Raw genomic sequence first — 21928 nt, forward strand, 5'->3', positions numbered from 1 at the left:
GTGTTTAAGCACTTTTTAACACCCCTCATCGCCCCTTATAATGATGGGGTGCGTAAAAATCCCAGTGTAGAGCTGTTCAATGTGTTCTTAACCCCTTACTGACATGGCCTATTTAGGCTTAAGGACGCAACGATTTTTGGCGGATTTTCATCTCCATTTTTCGAAAGCCATAACTTTTTTACTTTTCCGTCGATGCGGCAGTGTAAGGGCTTGTTTTTTGCATGGTGAACTGTAGTTTTTAGCGGTGCCATTTTTGGGTGCATTTACTGTATTGTAAAACTTTTATTTATTTTTTTTATAACAGGAAGAGAAAACGCATCAATTCTGCCATAGATTTTTTTTTTTTTTACAGCGTTAATCATTCAGCAGAAATGACACAATCCATTTTTTTCTGCGGGTCGGTACGGTTACAACGATACCAAAATTCTTACATTTTTTTTTTTGGTTTTTCCACTTTTCTGCAATGAAAACCCTTTTTTTGGAAATCTTTTTTTTTTCTAAATCGCTGCATTCAAAGTCCTGTAACGTTATTATTTTTCTATGTACGGAGCTCTATGAGGGCTTAGTTTTTGTGAGACGAGCTGTAGTTTCTATTGGTGACATTTTGGGGAATGTACAGCTTTTTTGATCACTTTTATTGCCTTTTTTGAGAGGCAAAATGCAAAAAATTTGCATTTTGCCTGTTTTTTTAGTGTTTTTTTTAACGCTTTTTGCTGTGCAGAATAAAAAACGTCTTCAACTTATTCTACACGTCGTTACAGATGCGTCAATACCAAATATGTGCCATTTTTTTTTTAAACCTTTTTTTATGCTAATATGAGAAAAGGCATAAAAAAAGGTGTTTTATTACATTTTTTTTTTGCATTTTTCTTTTTTTCACATTTTTATTATCTATTTTTACACCATCTATGTCCCTCTGAGGGACTTCAAGCACAGCACTGATAATCGCTGTGATAAGGCATGGCAGGAGTTCTGTCCTGCCATGCCTTATCGCTTATACAGCGATCATAGGCTCTGGCGTCCTGTTGCCATGGCAACCAGCTGGGCTCTCTGCGATTATATCGCGAGAGCCCGGCAACTTCACAGACGGAGCACGCTCCCTCTGTGAACCCTTCCCATGCCGGGATCTACATAGATCGCGGCAGGGAAGGGGTTAATAGCAGGGAGCGCATCTCCGATGCCCCCCGCTACTGCAGCAGAAGGCCGGCTATGACTGACAGCCGCCTCTCGCTGCGGGATAGCGTGAGATCTGTCATGATCTCGCGCTATCCCTATCACGTAAGGATACGTCATTTTGCGGGAAGTACCCCGCTCCCATGGCATACCGTTACGTCACGGGGAGGGAAGGGGTTAAACACCACTCAAAATCGCGTCTTTTTAAATGCAGCGTTTTACTGATGGTGTGTGACCGTGGCTTCAAGCCGCTCTCACACAGGCGCTCGGCAAAACTCTGACATTTTGATTGCGGTGTTTTGCTGGATTTTACTTCCGGTTTTGGTCCATACTGGGTTTAGCGCACAAAATCACTGATGAGGTGCGCTACAACTGGCAAAATAGAGCAAACAGCACTTGAAATCGAGCCCATGTCTGCAAGGCTCCATGGAAAACAATGGGAGTGTTTTACTGCGATTACCGCGGCGTTCAAAGAGCTGCAGTAATCAGCGCCAGTGTGAGAATGGGCCTTAGATGAGTATCTTCCCGCTCATCCTTAAAGATTCGGGGGCGCCGCGGAGCGGGGAGCTGCGGGGGAGAGCGGGGAGGAACGGAGGGGAGATCTCTCTCTCCCTCTCTCCCGCCCGCTCTCCCCCGCGACTCACCTGTCAGCCGCGGCGCCCCTGAATCTTTATGGACGAGCGGGGAGATACTCATCTAAGGCCTATTACTCGAACGAATAGTGCCTTAGCGAGTATACTCGCTCATCCTTACTCACTACACTTCTGATCGCACACTACAGATCAAAACACTACACTAATCAGTCACTCCCTGCCTAATCTACACACTAATCGCTCGTTTTTATGGCACACAATACAGGAGGTGCTCTGTCTACAAGCACCAGAAACACACTGAGGTGCTTGCAGACAGAGCCCCTATTCTAAACAGCGCGAACACCGCTGCCACGCTGTGATTGGTCAGGGAGTTTTTCTCTGACCAATCACAGCGATCGTGGGGGAGGGACCGCTCTGATTGGTCCGCAGCCCAGACGCAGCGCTTGTCTGCTGACTATGTCAGCAGACGTCACTGCTGTGTCGCCGCGGCGACACTTTAATGACATGACGTACCAGTACGTCATGTTGCGGGAAGTACCCCGCTACCATGACGTAGCGGTACGTCATTGAGCGGGAAGGGGTTAAAGGAGTTGTGCCAAGATCACAAGATCACAAGCTATTCCCTATGTATAGGATAAAATGTAGTTTTTAAGGGTTTTTAGTATTCATGGGGTTTTTCTAACAGTTTCTGCCATGCAGGATAAATAGTGCGTTCAATTTATTGTACAGGAAGATAAGATGATACCAAATATGTGCAGTTTAAAAAACATTTTTTTCATAAATACTGGAAAGTGACTAGAAAAAGGCTTTTTGTGTTTTTTTTTTACAAAAATTCAGTAAAATGTCCCTGTAGCAGACTTGTATCATAAAAGCTCTGATCGCCATGATAAGGCATTACTTCTGTACTGCAGTATCGCTCACAATAGCGATCACAAGCCATCTCAGGCCTGAACACCAGTGTATGGCGTCCAGTTGCCATGGCAACCTATCGTCCCTCAGTGATGATGTCACTCTCCCTCTGTAAAGCCTTTACATGCCGTGATGTGCATTGATCGCAGCATATAAAGGTTAACAGTGGGGATAGATGTTCTCATCAATCCCCGCTGTTGCAGTGGGTGCCAGGCTATCAGTCACAACTAACTTCACTGCGGGATGATGCAAGCTCACTTCTAAGCCAGCGTCATCCACAGGTCGTACGCTTATGTCTTGTTGTGCCTAATGCCCCCCAGCTAGGACATAAATGTGCATCCTTTGGCACTAACGGGTTAAATCAATGAGAGCTATACCTTCTATAGCACTTCCGGCCCCAGCCCCAATGGACAAAGCTGTCAATATCCGGCCCGCTGCAATGAGTGCAAGAGTTGAGATCAGATGATTACCAAGGGTTCCGAGTGGCAGACATTCCTGGCAATCAACTACTCAGGATAGGATTAGTGTAGCAAGGGGTTAAAATGCCTGGAATACCCCGTTTAATAGTTCAGTCCCATTTAAGTAAGGGGGCTACATGCTCAAAACCCTTCTAGAGGGAATTAATATTCCCGATGGCTACTTTGAATTAAAGGTTAATATTCCAGGTGATTTGGGGGGGAAAATGGGGTTAAGTCCGCATCCACATGGGCGACATGAGAAAATTGCAGCGATATCACTGGAGATAACGTGATTTTTAGTGGGAAGGAGGCTTAACATATAAGCCCTACCCTGAAAATACATCACAGAAGGGGAAATAAAAAATTAAAAATAATCACAGAAAATGGCCGTTACTTACTGAGTGAGGAGTGCATATAGATGCATCCTCCTCTCACCATGCAGGTAGCTGACTACCAAATGGAGGAGCCAATAACACCTGTGAGGGCACCGATAAAACACCCACTCACACTGCCTCTTGATAATGAGGGGTGTGGATGCTTGGTGTATACTCCCACACATAGTGGATACAGGGTGCCAGACCATTCTGATATATGTAGTTCACCATGCAGACCAGCAACCTATTAATGACGCCATGATAATTCGGGGGGTTGCCCTGCATTTCCATAAGTGAACCACATTGGTACTGCCACCCTGGGCTCCCCGAACATCCAACCAATGCCTTGCATTTATTATCTAGCATTCACATGCAGTATGGCATTAAGACTCCAGGGGGAGCCCAGGGTGGCAGTATGGTACATCATTGTTGCAGCAAAGTGAACAAAAACCTGCATGGATGGATTGAGTCTCAGAACTGGAGAATTTGGGGATTTAACAGGTGAGTGGAGATGAGCGAGCCCGCTCGGTTAAGGCAGTTACTCGAGGAAATCTGTATTTTTTTCTAAATCGCTGCATTCAAAGTCCTGTAACTTTTTTATTTTTCTATGTACGGAGTTCTATGAGGGTTTATTTTTTGCTAGACAAGCTGTAGTTTTTATTGGTACCATTTTGGGGTACATACAGCTTTTTTAAATCACTTTTATAGCATTTTTAGGGAGGCAAAATGCTAAAAAAAAATTTACGCTTTTTTATGTGCACAGTCAAAAGCATGTGTAACTTATTGGACATTACATACGTGACAATACCAAATATGTGGGGTTTTAATTTTTTTTTAACCTTTTTTTATGCTAATATGAGAAAAAGCATAAAAAGAGGGTTTTTTAACTTTTTTTTAATTCATTTTTATTATCTTTTTTTTACACAATTTGTGTCCCTCTGGGGCACTTACAGTACAGCAATTGTGATCGCTGTGATAAGGCATGGCAGGGCTACTGCCCTGCCATGCCTTATCGTTTATACAGTGATCACAGGCTATGGCAACAGGCCTGGCTCTCTGGGATTATATCGCGAGAACCCAGCAGCTTCACAGAGGGAGCGCGCTCCGTCTGTGAACCCTTCCCATGCCGTGATCTACATAGATGTAAACTTACGCCCTGGAGCGGGAAGGGGTTAATCTAGAAAACTAGACTTTAAGGATAGCAATAGGTTTTACATTAATTTAAAGGTACCCGGTCACCTGCCTAAAGTACCATAAAGCAAACTATGGCAGTAACTATCTGCTCCGATGACCATTCTAGGTTCTAATGTGTGAGGTCACAGACGCTGTAGGAATATAAAGGGCTGTTCCAGTGACAGGGCTCATTCTGGAGCCGCTCCCTGTCTTTGTGCACAGCAAGCTATACAACTCCAGAAGAAAATGTTGTTCAAACTATTACTTATTGCTAATATTCTATTAGTTACCGCGAAAGGGGCTCCGACCGTCACTCCGGAGTGTACAACAGAGCCGGCAATTGGGATAAATGCAGGTAAGTGCATTATACCGACAATCCAATGATCTCCTCTTCAAGTCTCCTTGAGATAAAAAATGGGTAAAAACAAAAAGTTAAAGGGCCTTTTAAAAAACATTTTTTTCACCTATGTGGGAGTATTGAATTATATTTTATGCAGTAGTGTTATGTGTATAATATTTGTACTGTGCGCATAGCAAGAAATATGCGAGGAAAAGGCGCATTGTGGTTAAATGTAACCAACTGGGTCTCACGCGCTGAGCGAGTTTTTTCATAATAATCTTTGTAATATTTTACTGAGGCTTCTTTCACATGAGCGTATATCGGCTGGCGCTTTCACGGCTGTCCGATATGCGCTGTTATCTGATACATTGGATTCTAACTAGAGATGAGCGAACGTACTCGTTTCGAGTACTTACGCACCCGAGTACCGCCATTTTCGAGTACTTCAGTACTTGGGTGAAAAGATTCGGGGGGCGCCGGGGGGCGGGGAGAGGCGTGGCGGTGCGGGGGGTAGCAGCGGGGAACAGGGGGGAGCCCTCTCTCTCTCCCTCTCCTCCCCCACTCTCCACTGCTACCCCCCGTGCCGCCACGGCGCCCCCCGAATTTTTTCGCCCGAGTACGGAAGTACTCGGAAATCACGGTATTCGGGCGAAAAAGGGGCGTGGCCGAGCACGTTTGCTCATCTCTAATTCTAACGCATCAGATCACATGGGTGTATTTGTGAAACGTAAAAACACCCTGCCAAACCAACATAGCGCCGGGCGTTTTTACATCGGAGCCAAAACATAGTTCTGGAACTATGTTTTGGCCAGAATACGTCCAGCCGCTGCACGGGCTCCTATGGGAGCCCATGGCAGTGGCCGTAGGTGGGAGGAAGTTTAGCAGCATGGCTGCTAAACTGCCTCCCTCTGTTCTTCCTCCCCTCTCATTCTGTGCAATGGGAGGGGGCGGAACAGGGATGGAGCTACGTGTCGGTCCACCCCGCTTTCTCCCATTGATGCTATGGACAAGGGACGGGGTGGAGCTAAGTGCCTGCCATCTCTCTGCCCCTTGTACATAGCCATCAATGGGAGGAGGCGGGGCGGACCAACGCTTAGCTCCACCCCTCCTATTGCACAGAACGAGGAAGAGAGGTGAGCCTGCAAGAGGGAGGGAGGGGAAGTGGGTGATGGCCTGGTGAGCTCGGCGCCGGCCTCACCAGGCCATATGAATGGGCGCACAAACGTTTGATTTGTGTGCCCGCTCACCAAATCTTTAATTAACAACGTAGCATATATCGGCCGGGTGTGAAAACGGCCTCAGAGAGAAGTATGACACATGCTGTAGACTATGAATTCTTAACTTGTTGACTTTGTGGGGTCGTTACACTATATAACCAATTGAATTGCAACAATAAAACAGAAGAACTTGGAAACAACACTCTCTTCTCCGATGCATCGTCTATATAATAATTAGGCAGACCTGATTGATAAGGCTACCATACCCCTTAACTATCACCTAAATGAGGGGATTACTTTATTACCTACAAGCTTCCTTTATATGAAAAAAAACTTCCTGCACATTGACGCATTCATAATGACCACACTTATATTATGTCTGCTATCCCACATGATGAATGATGTAAAAAAAGGGGGGAAAAACTATAGTAAAATTGCTATTTTTTATAGAAAGGGGTTTTATTATGCCAAAGTGATAAAAAAACAATATAAATTTGGTATTGCCATAATCGCTCCCTCTCTCCCCCCTGTTCCCACCGCCTCCACCCCGACGCTCCCCGGCACCCCCCGAATCTTTTCGCCTGATTAGGCAGTTACTCGAAAAAAGCAATACTCGTTCAAGTAATTGCCCTAAACGAGCATGTTCGCTCATCTCTAAATACCACACACAGCCCGAATGGCAGAAAAGTGAAAATGTTATTGATCTTGGAATGCAGTGAAGGCCAGTTGTATTAATAATGAGCTATTGAATTAAAAGACCGATTATTTGATAACTTTTGTTGTTACTTCTGTTCTAGAGGTTATTACTAAACCACCAAAACCCATCATACCAACTGCCATTAGCGATGTCGTTGATGGCAAAGATATTATCACCTGGATTAAGGCCAACATCTACATAATTGCCCCTGTCACTGGATCAGTCATCATCTTGCTCATTGTAGCCATTGTGGCCATCTGCTGTTACAACAGACCCAAGTAAGTAGTGGAAATAATGATTTTTTGGGGCTACACAGGAGTCTGCACAGGAAATACCGCACCTTCACATTATCACATTACCCATTAAAGGGTACATTTTAGTGTGCTGTACACTTATTGTAGCTCATCAACATGTTACTCTGGAGTCATGTATTGGGGGTTACCAGATGGGAAGACATTGGATCCGCAAGGAGTCATGTATTGGGGGTGACCAGATGGGAACACATTGGATCCGCGAGGAGTCATGTATTGGGGGGACCAGATGGGAACACACTGGATCCGTGAGGAGTCATGTATTGGGGGGACCAGATGGGAAGACATTGGATCCGCGAGGAGTCATGTATTGGGGGTGACCAGATGGGAACACATTGGATCCGCGAGGAGTCATGTATTGGGGGTGACCAGATGGGAAGACATTGGTTCCGCGTGGAGTCATGTATTGGGGGTGACCAGATGGGAAGACATTGGTTCCGCGAGGAGTCATGTATTGTGGGTGACCAGATGGGAAGACATTGGTTCCGCGAGGAGTCATGTATTGGGGGTGACCAGATGGGAAGACATTGGTTCCGCGAGGAGTCATGTATTGGGGTGACCAGATGGGAAGACATTGGATCTGCGAGGAGTCATGTATTGGGGGTGACCAGATGGGAAGACATTGGTTCCGCGAGGAGTCATGTATTGGGGTGACCAGATGGGAAGACATTGGTTCCGCGAGGAATCATGTATTGGGGTGACCAGATGGGAAGACATTGGATCTGCGAGGAGTCATGTATTGGGGGTGACGAGATGGGAAGACATTGGTTCCGCGAGGAGTCATGTATTGGGGGTGACCAGATGGGAAGACATTGGATCCGCGAGGAGTCATGTATTGGGGGTGACGAGATGGGAAGACATTGGTTCCGCGAGGAGTCATGTATTAGGGGTGACCAGATGGGAAGACATTGGATCTGCGAGGAGTCATGTATTGGGGGTGACCAAATGGGAAGACATTGGTTCCGCGAGGAGTCATGTATTAAGGGTGACCAGATGGGAAGACATTGGATCTGCGAGGAGTCATGTATTGGGGGTGACGAGATGGGAACACATTGGATCCGCGAGGAATCCTGTATTGCGGTGACCAGATGGGAAGACATTGGATTTTTATATATATATATAATGTAAACAATTGCTGATTGTCACACACTAGATGCCAAATATCACTGATTGGCAATGTTTCTACAGATTACATCACTTCATTCTATTCTTCAGAATACGCGTTTTTCTTCACTAATTCACAATACAACTTCTGTTTTTACAATTTTAAAGGAAAAGAGAGAAGAAAAAAATTGACTTGGATATAGAGAGCCAACAGTAACAGCAGCGGTGAACCGAATGGTAAATACTACTTTAACAACCTGCCAACCGGATACTGCAGGCTTTATACATCTCTAAGATGGGCATACTCCTTCAATTTTGTCAAATATTTGACAGATAGCATTCCTACAAGTCAGGGTCTGACCTTTTAACAGGACTTGACTGGGAATATATGGCAAACACATAGTCTTCTCTAGAAGGGAAAGATAACCATGTGCAGACAGCTGTTTGAGGGGGTTTGCCCCTCATCAGTGTACAGTAGTTTTTGGCTTATATTCCCAGTCATGTTACAAGACCTGTTAAAAGGCCAGACAGTAACTTGTAGGAAACCAACCTTATAACAGATGTCACTGCTAAATCATTGTGACATCTCAATCTCCCATTTGCATATTGAGGTTTATAGTCACATCACTAATATATATATATATATATATATATTAACATAGTATATATACTCTTATAGGAAGGTTTAACTAAATTGCCTCTAAAATGTTTTCTCGCTGCAGGAGGTTACCCCTGATGTTTCTCGGGAGTAACCACCAATCACCATCATCTATTATGAATGACCATCATGAGCTGTAAAGACCACCTGCCACCATCAACCAACATCTAATACCACCTGCCGCTACCAACTAACACCAGATAAAACCTGCTGCACCAGTCAACATCAAAAGCCATCATGTTCCACCAGCAACCCCCTGCTACTACCAACCAAACCAGTACCATCATGTTTTGCCAGCGATCACTTGCCACCACCAACCAATACCACCTGCCAACACCAAGTACCATCAAGTTCAGCCTGCAACCTCCTGCCACAACCACCCAACACCTGATACCACCTGCCGCTACCAACAAACAGCAAATAAAATCTGCTGCCACCCACCATCATCAAAACCATCAAGTTCCACCAACAACCACCTACTACTACCAACCAACAGCAAGTACCATCAAGTTTTGCCAGTGACCACCTGCCACCACCAGCCAACACCTGATACCACCTGCCGCCATCAACTAACACCAAGTACCATGAAGTTCAGCCAGCAACTACCTGATACCAACCACCGCTACCAACCAACAGCAGATAAAACCTGCTGCCATCAGCCAACATCCAACACCATCAAGTTCCACCGGAAACCACCTGCTACTACCAACCAGCACCAAGTACCATCAACTTTTGCCACAACCAACAATCAGATATCACCTCCTACTACCAACTAACACTAAGTACCATCAAGTTCTGCTAGTGACCACCTGCTACTATCAAGCAACAACTCATACCACCTGCTGCTACCAATTAACAACAGCTAAAACCTGCTGCCACCAAGCATCAAATACTTTCGTGTTCCACCAGCGACCACCAACAAACAGCAGACACCACTGGCCGCCACCAACCATTTTATCTTTTATTGTTAGCATTTTCTTTAATCAGTTTTATATATGTATGTTTGTGAGTTTTATATATGTTTATACCTATATTTTTATACATATATATTTTTATACCTATATTTTTCATACATATATATTTTTATACATATATATTTTTATACCTATATTTTTCATACATATATATTTTTATACATATATATTTTTATACCTATATTTTTATACATATATATTTTTATACCTATATTTTCATACATATATATTTTCATACATATATATTTTTATACATATATATTTTTATACCTATATTTTCATACATATATATTTTTATACATATATATTTTTATACCTATATTTTTCATACATATATTTATTTTTGTATATAATCTTAAACCTTAAAATATATATTTTTATACCAAATCTCTGGAGTGGGCTGTGTTTTATTATATTCCTTTACATTGCTTGTTTGTCCCAGGAGCAGTGGCATGGCAATAGGAGTTGCAGGGGTCTCAATTGCACCCAAGCTCTTGAGCTTGAAGGACCCCCTCACCCCTAACATCACTGAGCTTCACTCACATGAACTTATGCAAGTAAGGAAGATGGAACAATACTTCTGCAGCGCCACCTATTGGATGGAAACATTCCTGCAAATCAATGTTCAACCCTTTATACATGTGTTTATACCAATGATTGGGAATTGAAAGTCTCCTCACACAGCTTCTAGGTGCTCTCCTTAGGAGATATGATATCCCACCTGACCCATGTCATAGGCTTCTCATTAGCCAAGCCAGAAACCTACTGCATACTGAGGAGGGGTAAAAACCCAGAAACAGCTGTATGTGTATGGATTCTGGCTTGGCTTCAATTCCCAAACATTGTTATAAAGACCTGTCGGACACTGATTTGCAGGAATGCTGCCATCCAATAGGTGTTGCTGCAGAGGTATTGTTCCATCTTATTTGCATATATTTCCCAGAGAAGCATACATGGCCTTATAAGTCTCCTAACACACCTTCTAGGTGCTCTCAAGGGGTTCTGTCAAAAAAATGATACTCACCTGCATCCCTGTACAGTCTAACCTGTGGAAAGAAAAGAGTTAAAAAAACAAAGTAAGCTTACCTAATCCCATTGTATTTCTTCCCTCTGTTTAGCTGGTGCATAAGAGGTCATCTCAGCAGCTCCTGCGCGCTGACGCCGACCTGGCCGTGTCTAACCTCTGAGCTCCTCGGAGAGTCATCAGCAAGTGCGCACCCGTGGCGGGAAGGGGCTCGTATGCGCACTCGCCGTCGACTCTCCGAGGACTTCAGAGGTTAGACTCGGCCAGGTCAATCAGCGGGCGACGGGTCACTTGTAACGCATGGACCACTGACCCGGGCAGCAGTGGTCGGAGCAGTGGTGGAAGCTGGCACTTTGCCAGCTTCTGCCCTGAGATAGAAAGGCTACTGGAAAGACATTAGGAGAGCAGCAGGTTCATGGTAAACGGCCCGGTAAGGCACAGGTGAGTATAAATTTTTTGCTGACAGAACCCCTTTAAGGATAAGTGATTTCTAAATGATTATTGGCCTGCATAAAAGGCCCTTACTGGAGAAATGTCCAGCTCTCATGGCTCCTATCCATCAACAGAAGAAGCCGGCTCATACTACTGGCCCATCACTGCTGGCCACATAACCGGACAAGCAGTGTGAGTGCTGCGCTGCTATTACAAAATCAGGAAGGCTGTGTGTTCTTACTGCTCAGCTACAGGGAGGTTCGGGAGGGATTGAGTTTCAGGGAGTCTTCTTTGGGGGGGGGGGGGGGAGGAGTCACAGTGGGGTCTCTATTACACTGAAGAGGCGCACGGGGGTTGGGGGGGGGCGGTTCTATTTTACTATAAATGGGTTGTTTAAATTCAAAGTTTTAAAAAAAATTGTTTACCCCATGTACAAAAATAAACAATCGCGTATTCACTTCTCCTGGTGAGTCACAAATGCTGCCTTAAAACCGGCTGCATACATGCTTAATCCGACTCTGTGTCCTCCTGGCATCCGCGCATACCTTCTCTTCTTTCATCTTCTCCTAGGGATGGCACGTAATCCGCGACCTTTCCGCAATGTTATTGCAAAAACGGCAGAGGATCTGACGGCTTCCATTGACTTCAATAGAAGCAGTCCACGCGGAATCGATGCCAAAATAGAATATCTGCGATTTTTGCCGGAGTCCAATGAGTCTTATTCATCCCTGCTAGAGGAAGGAATTCGTCAGGGCAGACCCTTCGGAACCAAGAAGAGAGAGGCTATTATCAAGTGGGAGTCTAACTAATCTAAAGAAGCCATCCCAATTTCCTTAATTCCTCCACAAATGCCTATCTAGAAGAATCCTCCAGATAACTTAGACTGGTGGGCTCATCTTCTTGTACAGAGGAAAAGCTAAAGAAATAAATATTTGTCTTTCTGACTTTACCACGGAAGTCTCCATGTCCTTGACCATTCTGGATTTATTAAATAAGTCTCCCCAAACGCGTTTATGTGTTAGTGTCTTTTGGTGTGGCCCTGGTTTTCCTGAGCACAGGCGTTCTTTCTCCCTTCTTTCTATAAATTATATTTGCTTTACGGGTTCTGCCCCCAGTGTTGACGCAGCTGTGATGCGGTTAGCGATCATCGCCTGAAAATCTGGCCCCTCTGTTAGTGGTATTATGTGAGAACAAGGTCCCCCCACCTCCTGAATTGTGGGAGCGTGTTTTTGTCACGAACACACCATATAAAAGCACAGGAGCTGCAGCACAGCTCCAGAGACTGAGAGGAGCAGAGGCGAACACTGCTCCAGTAGAGTCAGAGGCAGCACCCGGGTCCTGGTGGTATTGTGGAAGTGGCCATTTACAGGGCAGCACCGCAGAGACCAGAAAGGGCCCCGCAGTCCAGGAGGGCCATAGAAGGGACATAATCAACTGAATTCCAGGGGTGAAGCGCCTGACAGCGTGCAGGTGGAGAGGGAGACTCCCTCCCTCCATGGCTGTGGACCTGGCAGCAGTGTGGAAGAATATTTTCCATGGATGATAGAGCAGGAAAGCTAAAGAAAATTGGTAGCAAGCATAGCTATATGGATAATATCTAAGCCAGATGATGCGTTCAGTAGTAAAGGAACATTGCTCCTACGGGGCATTTGAGGTCAAGACCTACGGCCACAATAATGTGGTATATTGTAGATGCTATTGATTGCGGCATGTAAGGGATTACACTACCAAGATCTCAGGTTTCTCAGCTACTGGCTGTTAGAGCAGGACCCGGGCTGTCAGTAGTCAGCCAAGTCCATTGGTGAGGTCAGTAAAAAGGCATTTTGCAGTCTCTAACAGGTTAAAGAGGCTAGCTGATGTTGGGCTGAGTTCCTGCGGGTGATTGCCAACCATCTGGTCTTGGAGATGGCAATCCAGCGAGTAGACTTACCACAATATACATAGCCAAGGGGACGTTTTAACACAGAAGCGAACTTTTACATACATTTCACAAACTCTTCATACACAGGCATACCATAACAGACACAGCCATTTTTTTTACCGCGCCGTCCGAATACATCCTACGGCTATGTTATGTTCACATATGACAGGTTTGCCGCAGAGGAAAATTTTGCACCAACTGGAGCCAACTTTACCCCTTTAGGTGACGGTATGAAGTCCAGGGCAAATCTGCATTAAAATTTGCTATGTTTGGTGTGGATAGATGATGGTGGCATTTTTCCTCCAAGGAAAATCTAGAGCAAATCTATAACCTGTCAACATGTCTTAATGCCTCATTCACACAGTAGCATTTCACCTTAATTATGGAGCAGATTTCCTCCCCCCCCTACCCAAATCTGCATCATTTTAGTACAGTGCTATGGAATAAAAGGTAAAATATTGTCATTTACCTCATTTGCAGGTGCTAAATATATGTGTGCAGGTCTGCATGAAAATCTCCAGTGAAAATCTAAGACCCAGCCTCAAAAGATTACTGCGGATTGAACTACGACATTCATCTTGGAAAAAACCAACCTGGATGCGACAGTGCTTGCAAGGCCATATGAGCAGTCGTTGGATGCAGACTGAAGTTTTCCGACATGGATCTGACAGTTCACAGCCCCGAAGTTCTGACTTGGATGCAAATCGAAAAAAAAGTCAGAGGACAGTTCACATGCCCTTGCAAATGAGACCTAAATGCCCTGTTTGTATGTGCCATGAGCTGTCAGATCCACATTGGACTTTTCCGATGTGTGTCTCATTACTCTTCAGCATGCATGTATACGACAGTGTCTGCTATGGACTGGGCCCTCAAGTACCTTGAATCGTGCTTTTCATCACCCTTATTGACTTTAGATACTTTTTGTCTCATGAAAACTTGTTGTGGCTTAGGGGGAAAGGGCATGACCCAAGTTGAAAGACATACCGAAATTATCAAAAAAGTTTGGCCACAAAGTAAGCCAGCCAATTGGGGGGGGGGGGGGATATTTGACAAAAGTTTCTTAAGATGCGTCAAAGTTATCATCCAGCATGAACCACTGTGATAAACTTGGTGCATCTTCAACTATCTAGTCAAATTCATACATTATCCAGATATAATAAGTCTACTCCAAATTATTAACATTTGCAGAACTTTTCATCATCCATTGAATACATATTAAATGTTGAAGGCAGAATATATGTGCATGTATGGCTGCTGTAAGAACTGGAACAAAGTATGTAAAGACAGAACTAAAAGGACTTACAAAAAAAAATAGAAAAGGTTAAATTATTACTTTTTTTAATGACAGCCTAAATCCAACAACGTTGCCAATCTACGGTTTACACCTGAAGGAACACATCGTATTTACATGCAAGTGGTTCTTTGACGGCACAAGAGAAAACACTCTTGTAAGACTCGATGGTATTCAATGTCTTCAAATTAAAAAACGAATACAAGTTTCCTGCAGAAAATGACCTTTAATTTTTGTTTCTGTTTTTCAAACACATTCCATGTCTTCAGAACAGATCTCCATTGGCAGTCGATTGAGCTACTAAACCCAAAGTTCCCGCAGAATTCACATACATCACAAAAACTAAGGAACGACCCAAGTAATATTCTAAATTTAACACCAATTGGTCAACAGTTTACATAGTGCACATTTTATACAGCCTCTTCAGTGTAGCAGCTCTACTCATGTGAGACACCATCCTTTAATAGAATTTTCCATATGTACAAAGAATTTAACTCTTTCTTCTATTTCATACTTCCTTGCTTATATAAGAGGTCGGTCCGAGATTAGAAAAAAACAATCTTTTTTTTTTTCCTCATGGAACAGGGCCACCATTATTCATAGGCTGTGTCCGGTATGGCAACACAGCCCTAGTTAAGAGAATGGAGTTGACCTGCCATAACAGACACGGCCCATGGACAAGACTGGTGCTTGTCCTACAAAGAAAAGTAGACTTTTTCCCTAATGCCACACCACCTATTTATTCAGTGTAAAGGTGCAACTCCCCCTAAATATTGTTGGTTTTTGTTCATGTGTCATATCTGGGATCTGACTTTAAAGTTGACTTCTAACGATTCCTTTATTGAGGTCTTGTTAAAAGATGGCGTCCATTCAGCTGACACCCATCGTGTATGGCCAACTTTAGACATCACAAATTACTATCCACGTCTTGAAAAGCGTCAGTTATTTCTTTATATATCACCCAGAGGGTTTTGTTAAATTACTGGAGCAAAGCATTTTCCCAACCTTGGTCTTCATCCAACGGCTTCCTGATGAAGGACATTTTGAGATGGAGACGTGACACAACCAATAGTAGAATTGAAGAAGATACCAGAGAAACATTTTGGCAACACAAGTTGGTGCCATCTTCAAGGGGTTTTACAAAATTAGAATTTTTTTTTTTTTTTTAAAGTGCCATGGACTAAATTGGTTATTACAACTTTGCTTGCTTTACCTGTACAGGGCAGAGTTGCCATACCGGAGACAGCCCACAGACTGTGGTGTCATTTCTATAAGTCAGTCAAAAACAGAAACCGTTCTTCTAATCTCAGAAACCCCTTTAAGATGCTGTTAATGCAAAATAATAAATTAGGATTGGAATACTCTGTATGTATCATTCGCTCACTTCTGGTGTCTGTTGAAGTCAATGGGCTTGCGTCAAGGCGTAGAACGTATGCAGAAAACCTCTTTTCGCATGTACTTTTCCGCATGGATACCTGCACCAAAATCTGCAACATGGCTATTTTGCGCCGCAGATTTTCTCAGTTGTGCGTGAACGGAGTTTGTTAAAACCCCATTCACTTACTTTGTACTGTACATTTTTGCGGTTTTTCGACAGGCATTTTGCAGTCAAAATTCTGTAACAATTCCATTTTGTGTTAAGTCATCCTTAATGTAGCATAGGTAATCGGAGACAAATTGGTCACTAGGGAAACTTTACCTGGCAACCAAGTTTACCAGATGTAACCGTTAGACTAAGTATCCTTGGCAATTAATCTATCTCAAATGACTCATCTGCTCAACTCCTTGTCCCTTGGCAGTAGCCACACTCTGAAATTCTCCATCTCATGCAATTTTAATAACTTTTTTTTTTTTTTAACTTACTTACTTAGGAGTTAGGACTTATTTAACCCTTTGCAATTCAATTTTGGAATCAGGGTTTCCTAGAGGGTTTTCTCTTTCTGCCATTATACAACGGCACCATCTGCTGGCTAGAGCCAGTACTGCAGAATTGGGCATGCTGGAGAGGCCCCCGAGAACAGAGTGGCCAGTAATATACAGTAAGAATACCCTGCCGGACGTCTTCTGAAATTGGAGCTGTACAGCCTTCAATCAGAATGTCTTCAGACGTCAGACAGTGGATTGGAAAGGGTTAATGTCATGAAAATAATAAAATCGTTAAAGTAATTTAACGATTTAATCGTTAAATTATTGAGTTTACCCAAGATAAAAAACCAAAAGGGTCTGCATTTTTTACCCCATCTATCAAGGGGTTGTGTGAATTATTGATACTCAGCCTTGCAATGCCAGACACTGCCTATGTACTGGAGTGGCGCTATTTCTCAAAAAATGCCACCGTTTTTTCGAATCCTAGACAACAGTTTTAAGGCAGGGATTTGCTGCAGAGCCATTTTCAGAACGCACATTCATACATTCAATATCAGAGGAAGTGCACCCTTCAACAAATTTTTTTCATAAACATTCAACTTTTAAGAGATAAAATGGCGGAAATTTGTCAAAACAGGTGCAGAGTAAAAGTGGGCCAGTTTCTCTTCACTTCAACAAATCAGGTTCCTCTATCCCTCGCACTACTTTTGAGAAATTTCCTCCATTGTTTTAGACTATGAACAAGAATTATAGAGCTTAATCTGTGTTTAAAATCCGTCAGTCACTAATTGTAAAATATAGCCCAACTGCGGTGTGTTTCACTTATAAATACATTCAACATCCAACGAAAGTGATAAATCTATAAAATGTCAACATTCTTATTATGAGATAGAGTCTGTGTACAAGATATGAACATTGGTCTCAAGACACCTTAACGTGACCATCTGCAATATGTCAAGAACGAGGCACACGGAGTTACTGCTTCTATTGAACCCCTCGGTCTATAAACCTCTCTGGCAGTAAATATGGTATATATACTACAAGTCATAGAACTAGGATATCCTTATGTATAATTGAAAGGTGTTATCCAGACAGCGCCTGTTGGGATACACTGGGGTTGCTCCAACCCTTATGTAGTAGCCGATGCAGCAGTCATTGAAATCAATGGGACCCCAAGCTGCAATTACAGGCACAGTTCTCATTAATTTCAATGAGCGCCAGTCGCTACACAAAACTCAGAGCAGCGCTTCTGCTCTAACTACGATGTATCCCAACAGATGCTGCCTGGAAAACACCCTTTAATTCCTCTGACACCCAATCATAGCTTGTACACATAAGGCACTGGAACATAATAAACTCTCCACTGTCCAACGAGGGATGGGGAGGGGAGTCTAATGCCCAACCTTACAGAAGAAATAGTCCACATTCGTGTATAGGATCCATTTCTACCCACATTTTGAAGGAAAAAAACTGGCCCTGTTGTCCTTAAAAGAAAGGCAGAGGTTTAGCTTTACTCATGGATATCTGTTACTCTGGAGTCCCATTCATATCGTCTTGGGAAGTAGAATGTCAATGTTCAGCCAATTATTAAAAAAAAAAAAAAAAAAATTATATTGTATTTGTACTAGCTTTAGGTTTAAAGGCGATAGTCGGGCTTGAACATCCATCTGGTGGGGGTCAGATTCTTGTCAATCAGCTGTTTGAAGGGGGTTTGGAGTGACTTATGAGTATTGTAGAATTGTCCCATTCAAGTACAATCGTCAAAAGACCATAAGCAGATGTAAATAAAAGGTCGTGGCACTCACACCAGTGTCCTAACCCCTTTCAAAAGCTTATAGTTGGGTGTATCAACAGTTGGACCCCTACTGATCACCAATTTTTAAAGCTCAGATAGATCATAGATTTAAATTTCTGGCACTCAACTTTTTTCAATATTTATGGAATATAATGGTTGCTATATTATACCCTGCAATTATGATGGACTTTCACTGATTATATTCATTGGTAACAATGAGATGATGCACTAAATTTAACAAAAGACACACATTTATTGAGTGGGTGTGCTTATGCTACACAGCTTCTTAAAGAGGGAAGGGGGAGGTAAACTTGTGTATGTTCATCAAATAGACCATGAGAACCATGCCCCAGACAGAAACGTGCATGTTGGAGAGCCTGCAAACTAAGTATGAGGCTTTCTAAATGCATGAGAAGGAAAACTCAATGCAAAAAAAAAACAAAAAAAAAATAGATAAGCGCATGATTTTTTTCTGCAGGGACATTGTAAGATATGTATACATTGATTTTTCACATGCAAAGGTTTCAATAGCCTTTACTTTTGACCGCTAGTGCTAGAAGAACCATACTACGTTTTGAGTTAGCCAAAGTGAATCACGAGAACAGGGTTTGTTTTTTTGCTAAAGGAATGAACATGAATAAACCTTGTAAGCCTGTCATTCCACATGACTTTTCGCATAAACTTTCATTGGGCAGAGGAAGGAAAACACTTTAGGACAATCTTATGCTACAGGGTGCCAGACCTGGGAGGAGATCAGCAAACTACCTAGAAGGTTTCAGAATTGGTCCGAAATCTATGTGATGTCATTATTATATTTAGATCTAATACAAGATTGTGTGTTTTGGAATGGCTGAACATTGACACAGTACTTACCCCATCTCCAGTGACCGAAAGTTATTTTGCCATGTATGGTATGGAGCCAGTATAGTAAAACGTGTGCCAGTTTCATGAGATGAAGATGAAAGTGGGCTTCAAATTCAGAAATACTAGTAGGGCATATACTCTGGGTACTATGGAGAGCCCCAAAAAGTCACTCTGCCTTGACTAGAGCATTTAGATCCAAGACTAGGGAACTAAGTCTTTATTGCGGGTGAAGGAAAGCTTAGCTATGACTGCTATATTGATGCCATTTTTGGTTTTATGGTCTTACCACTTACTATTAACTCTCTTTCTGCAAGCCCGAGTTCTATATTAATAATGGTTAGCCCGATGCCATTGTAAATCATTTAAATGCAGCTATACATATAACATACAATAAGCCTGTATGTTATTCAAGTACTAGGTTGAGTTAGTTACAGTATCTTCTAGTAAGATTACACTCTTAGATCAGGCCAACCCCAAGATACATCCACTGTGAAAAATGTAAAGAAGATGATCTCCACTGCATAAGAGAAAGCATAATGGTCCATTGAACAGTACAGTACAACAGTTAGTATATGAGATCAAGCATTTGGATGCAGATGCATACCGTAAATACCAACTTTGGAATCCCAAAATACAAAACATTTAAGCTTCTATCCGGGACCAGGAATGCAAATTACCAGTAACCCCACCCCTTTGCAGTGCCATTCATTGGACAGCCCTACAAATATTGGGACTGTTGGCAAGTACACAGATGAAGTTGTGGACCCATAGAGAACAACCTTGTCCAGGGTTATTGATTGGCAAATTGGAAGATGGTTAGAGAACCAAAGCAAAAATGCCCCCCAAAAACACAAAACAGTTCAATGAAAAGAAGAGAAGGAGGAGGCTACACAGCGGGGTGTAGGTCTCCAAAACGAGAAGCCCTTGTAACATTTCTGGATGATGTGCCAGCAGCAACTGAAATGACAAAGTTACACATATGTTCCGCAAACCTTGAAAACATAAAAATGTATAAAAATAAGTATTAAACCGGCAGAAGGCTATGGGGCCTGGAGGTGTCGATAGTGTCTGCAGTCACTACAAGCAGCAACTACAAGGTTAGTTCTGTCAGGACTGTTGTAGTATATGCACTTTAAAACTAGGAAGGGGGTCAGGAAGTTTACTTTTTTTAATTATGTTTTTTTTTATTTTCTGTTCTCCTGCAAGCTCAGAGGTTCTACTTCTTTCCTTTATTGCAGTTGTTTGTGGTTATGTTGAATAAGCCCATAATTTCCAGCATGGCTTGTCTGATGTGTTTTCCAAAACGATGAGAGTCCTAAAATGAAATTAAAAAAAAAATTAATTAAGATGCTTGATGATATATCTTCATCTTCTGTGTAGTTGATTGCAGTCTATTGTTACCCATTATCAGTCATTTATGGCAAAGGTGAAGTTGACGGTAGTATTTAAGAGTTCAAGAGGGGCTCACATGCTTTTCTTGGGTGTAACAGTATTACATGTGATAGTCACTGATCGCTTCAGGGGTTATTCCAATTGCCAGATTTGGAGTTGGGAAGGATTTTTTTCCCCCCTAAGATTAGGAAAATCGTCTTCTACCTCATGGAGGCGTTTTGCCTTTCTCTGGGTCCACATTGTGGGATAATAGGCTGAACTTGATGGACATGTTTTTTTTTTTCAGCCGTGTTAAGCCCCATTTAGATGGGACGAATGTTGGGAAAACAATGCCCAACACCCGTCCCCGCACATACATGCTCCCTCACGTTTATGCTGCATAAATGATGAGCGTTGAGTTTAACTATGACGGTGCAGTGTAAATAGCAGCCGTTCAGTATTGAACAGCCACTATGTTAACTGAATAGAGAGGGGGCGGGAGGGAGCGAGAACTGAAATCTGCTCCTAATGCCCAGCTGTGAGCCAGCGATACAAGCTCCCATGAGCGTGAAGGTGTGGGAACGAGTGTCAGGCATAGTTTGCCCAACATTCGTCCCGTCTAAATGGGGCTTTACAAGTCAATAGAATTTATTAGACACTGAAAATGTCTATCCCTATGCTTACTTTAATAACATTTCTTCAATCTCCCATCCACTGGACATCAAGGGTGTCAGATTATTAGATCCACTCATTGTCAAAAAGAAAAAGCAAGCCCCTAGGAGTTGTCAGAATTGCATTAAACTTTCTCTGTGGGATTGTAACGTTGATACAGGTGATTACAATATCAGAGCTAAAGGATCATTTATTGTGAAGAACTGAACACTTGAAGAGAGGCTGTAGTACCTGGTTGTACCGCCTTTAGCTTGGATATGGTTGGAAATATTTAATTATTCCAACAGATATGGTCGGGCATGAGGGGTCTAGTATCCTGTTGTACCACCTCTATCTTAGATTCAAAATGTGATATGGACAGGCATGGAGATTCTAGTAACCTGTTGTACCACCTCTAGCTTAGATTCAAGATGTGATACAGGTAGGTATGGAGGCTCTAGTACCCTGTTGTACCGCCTCTAGCTTGGATAAAAAAAAAATGATACAAGTGGGCATGGAGGCTTACAGGTTCCATATGTTATCCTGTGGCAAACCTGTCCACATTTTCTGTAACTGAGCCTCTAGATCATGCAAACTTCTTGGCTGTAGAAGTTGTTGTCCCAGATGTTCCCAAACATATTCTATTGGTGATAAATCTGTGGACTGTACCAGCCACAGAAGTGTGGTAATGTTGTTGAGGCATTCCTGTGACCCCCTTGTGTGTGCAGCTGA

At 42.9% G+C, this 21928-nt stretch overlaps 1 protein-coding gene across 2 annotated transcripts in view; it reads right to left on the reverse strand.

Moving 5' to 3' along the window:
* Positions 1 to 14674: 14674 nt before the first annotated feature.
* The window catches only part of CPT1A (carnitine palmitoyltransferase 1A), a 74343-nt gene continuing 67089 nt past the window's right edge, over positions 14675 to 21928 (reverse strand). For both annotated transcript variants that reach the window (XM_066583203.1, XM_066583202.1), the window contains exon 19: positions 14675 to 20489. In XM_066583203.1, coding sequence (XP_066439300.1) covers positions 20391 to 20489 — 99 coding nt within the window. In that variant the 3' untranslated portion in view covers positions 14675 to 20390. The remainder of the gene's footprint in view (positions 20490 to 21928) is intronic.

The sequence above is a fragment of the Eleutherodactylus coqui genome, chromosome 11, assembly GCF_035609145.1.
Source record: "Eleutherodactylus coqui strain aEleCoq1 chromosome 11, aEleCoq1.hap1, whole genome shotgun sequence".
Taxonomy (NCBI): Eukaryota; Metazoa; Chordata; class Amphibia; order Anura; family Eleutherodactylidae; genus Eleutherodactylus; species Eleutherodactylus coqui.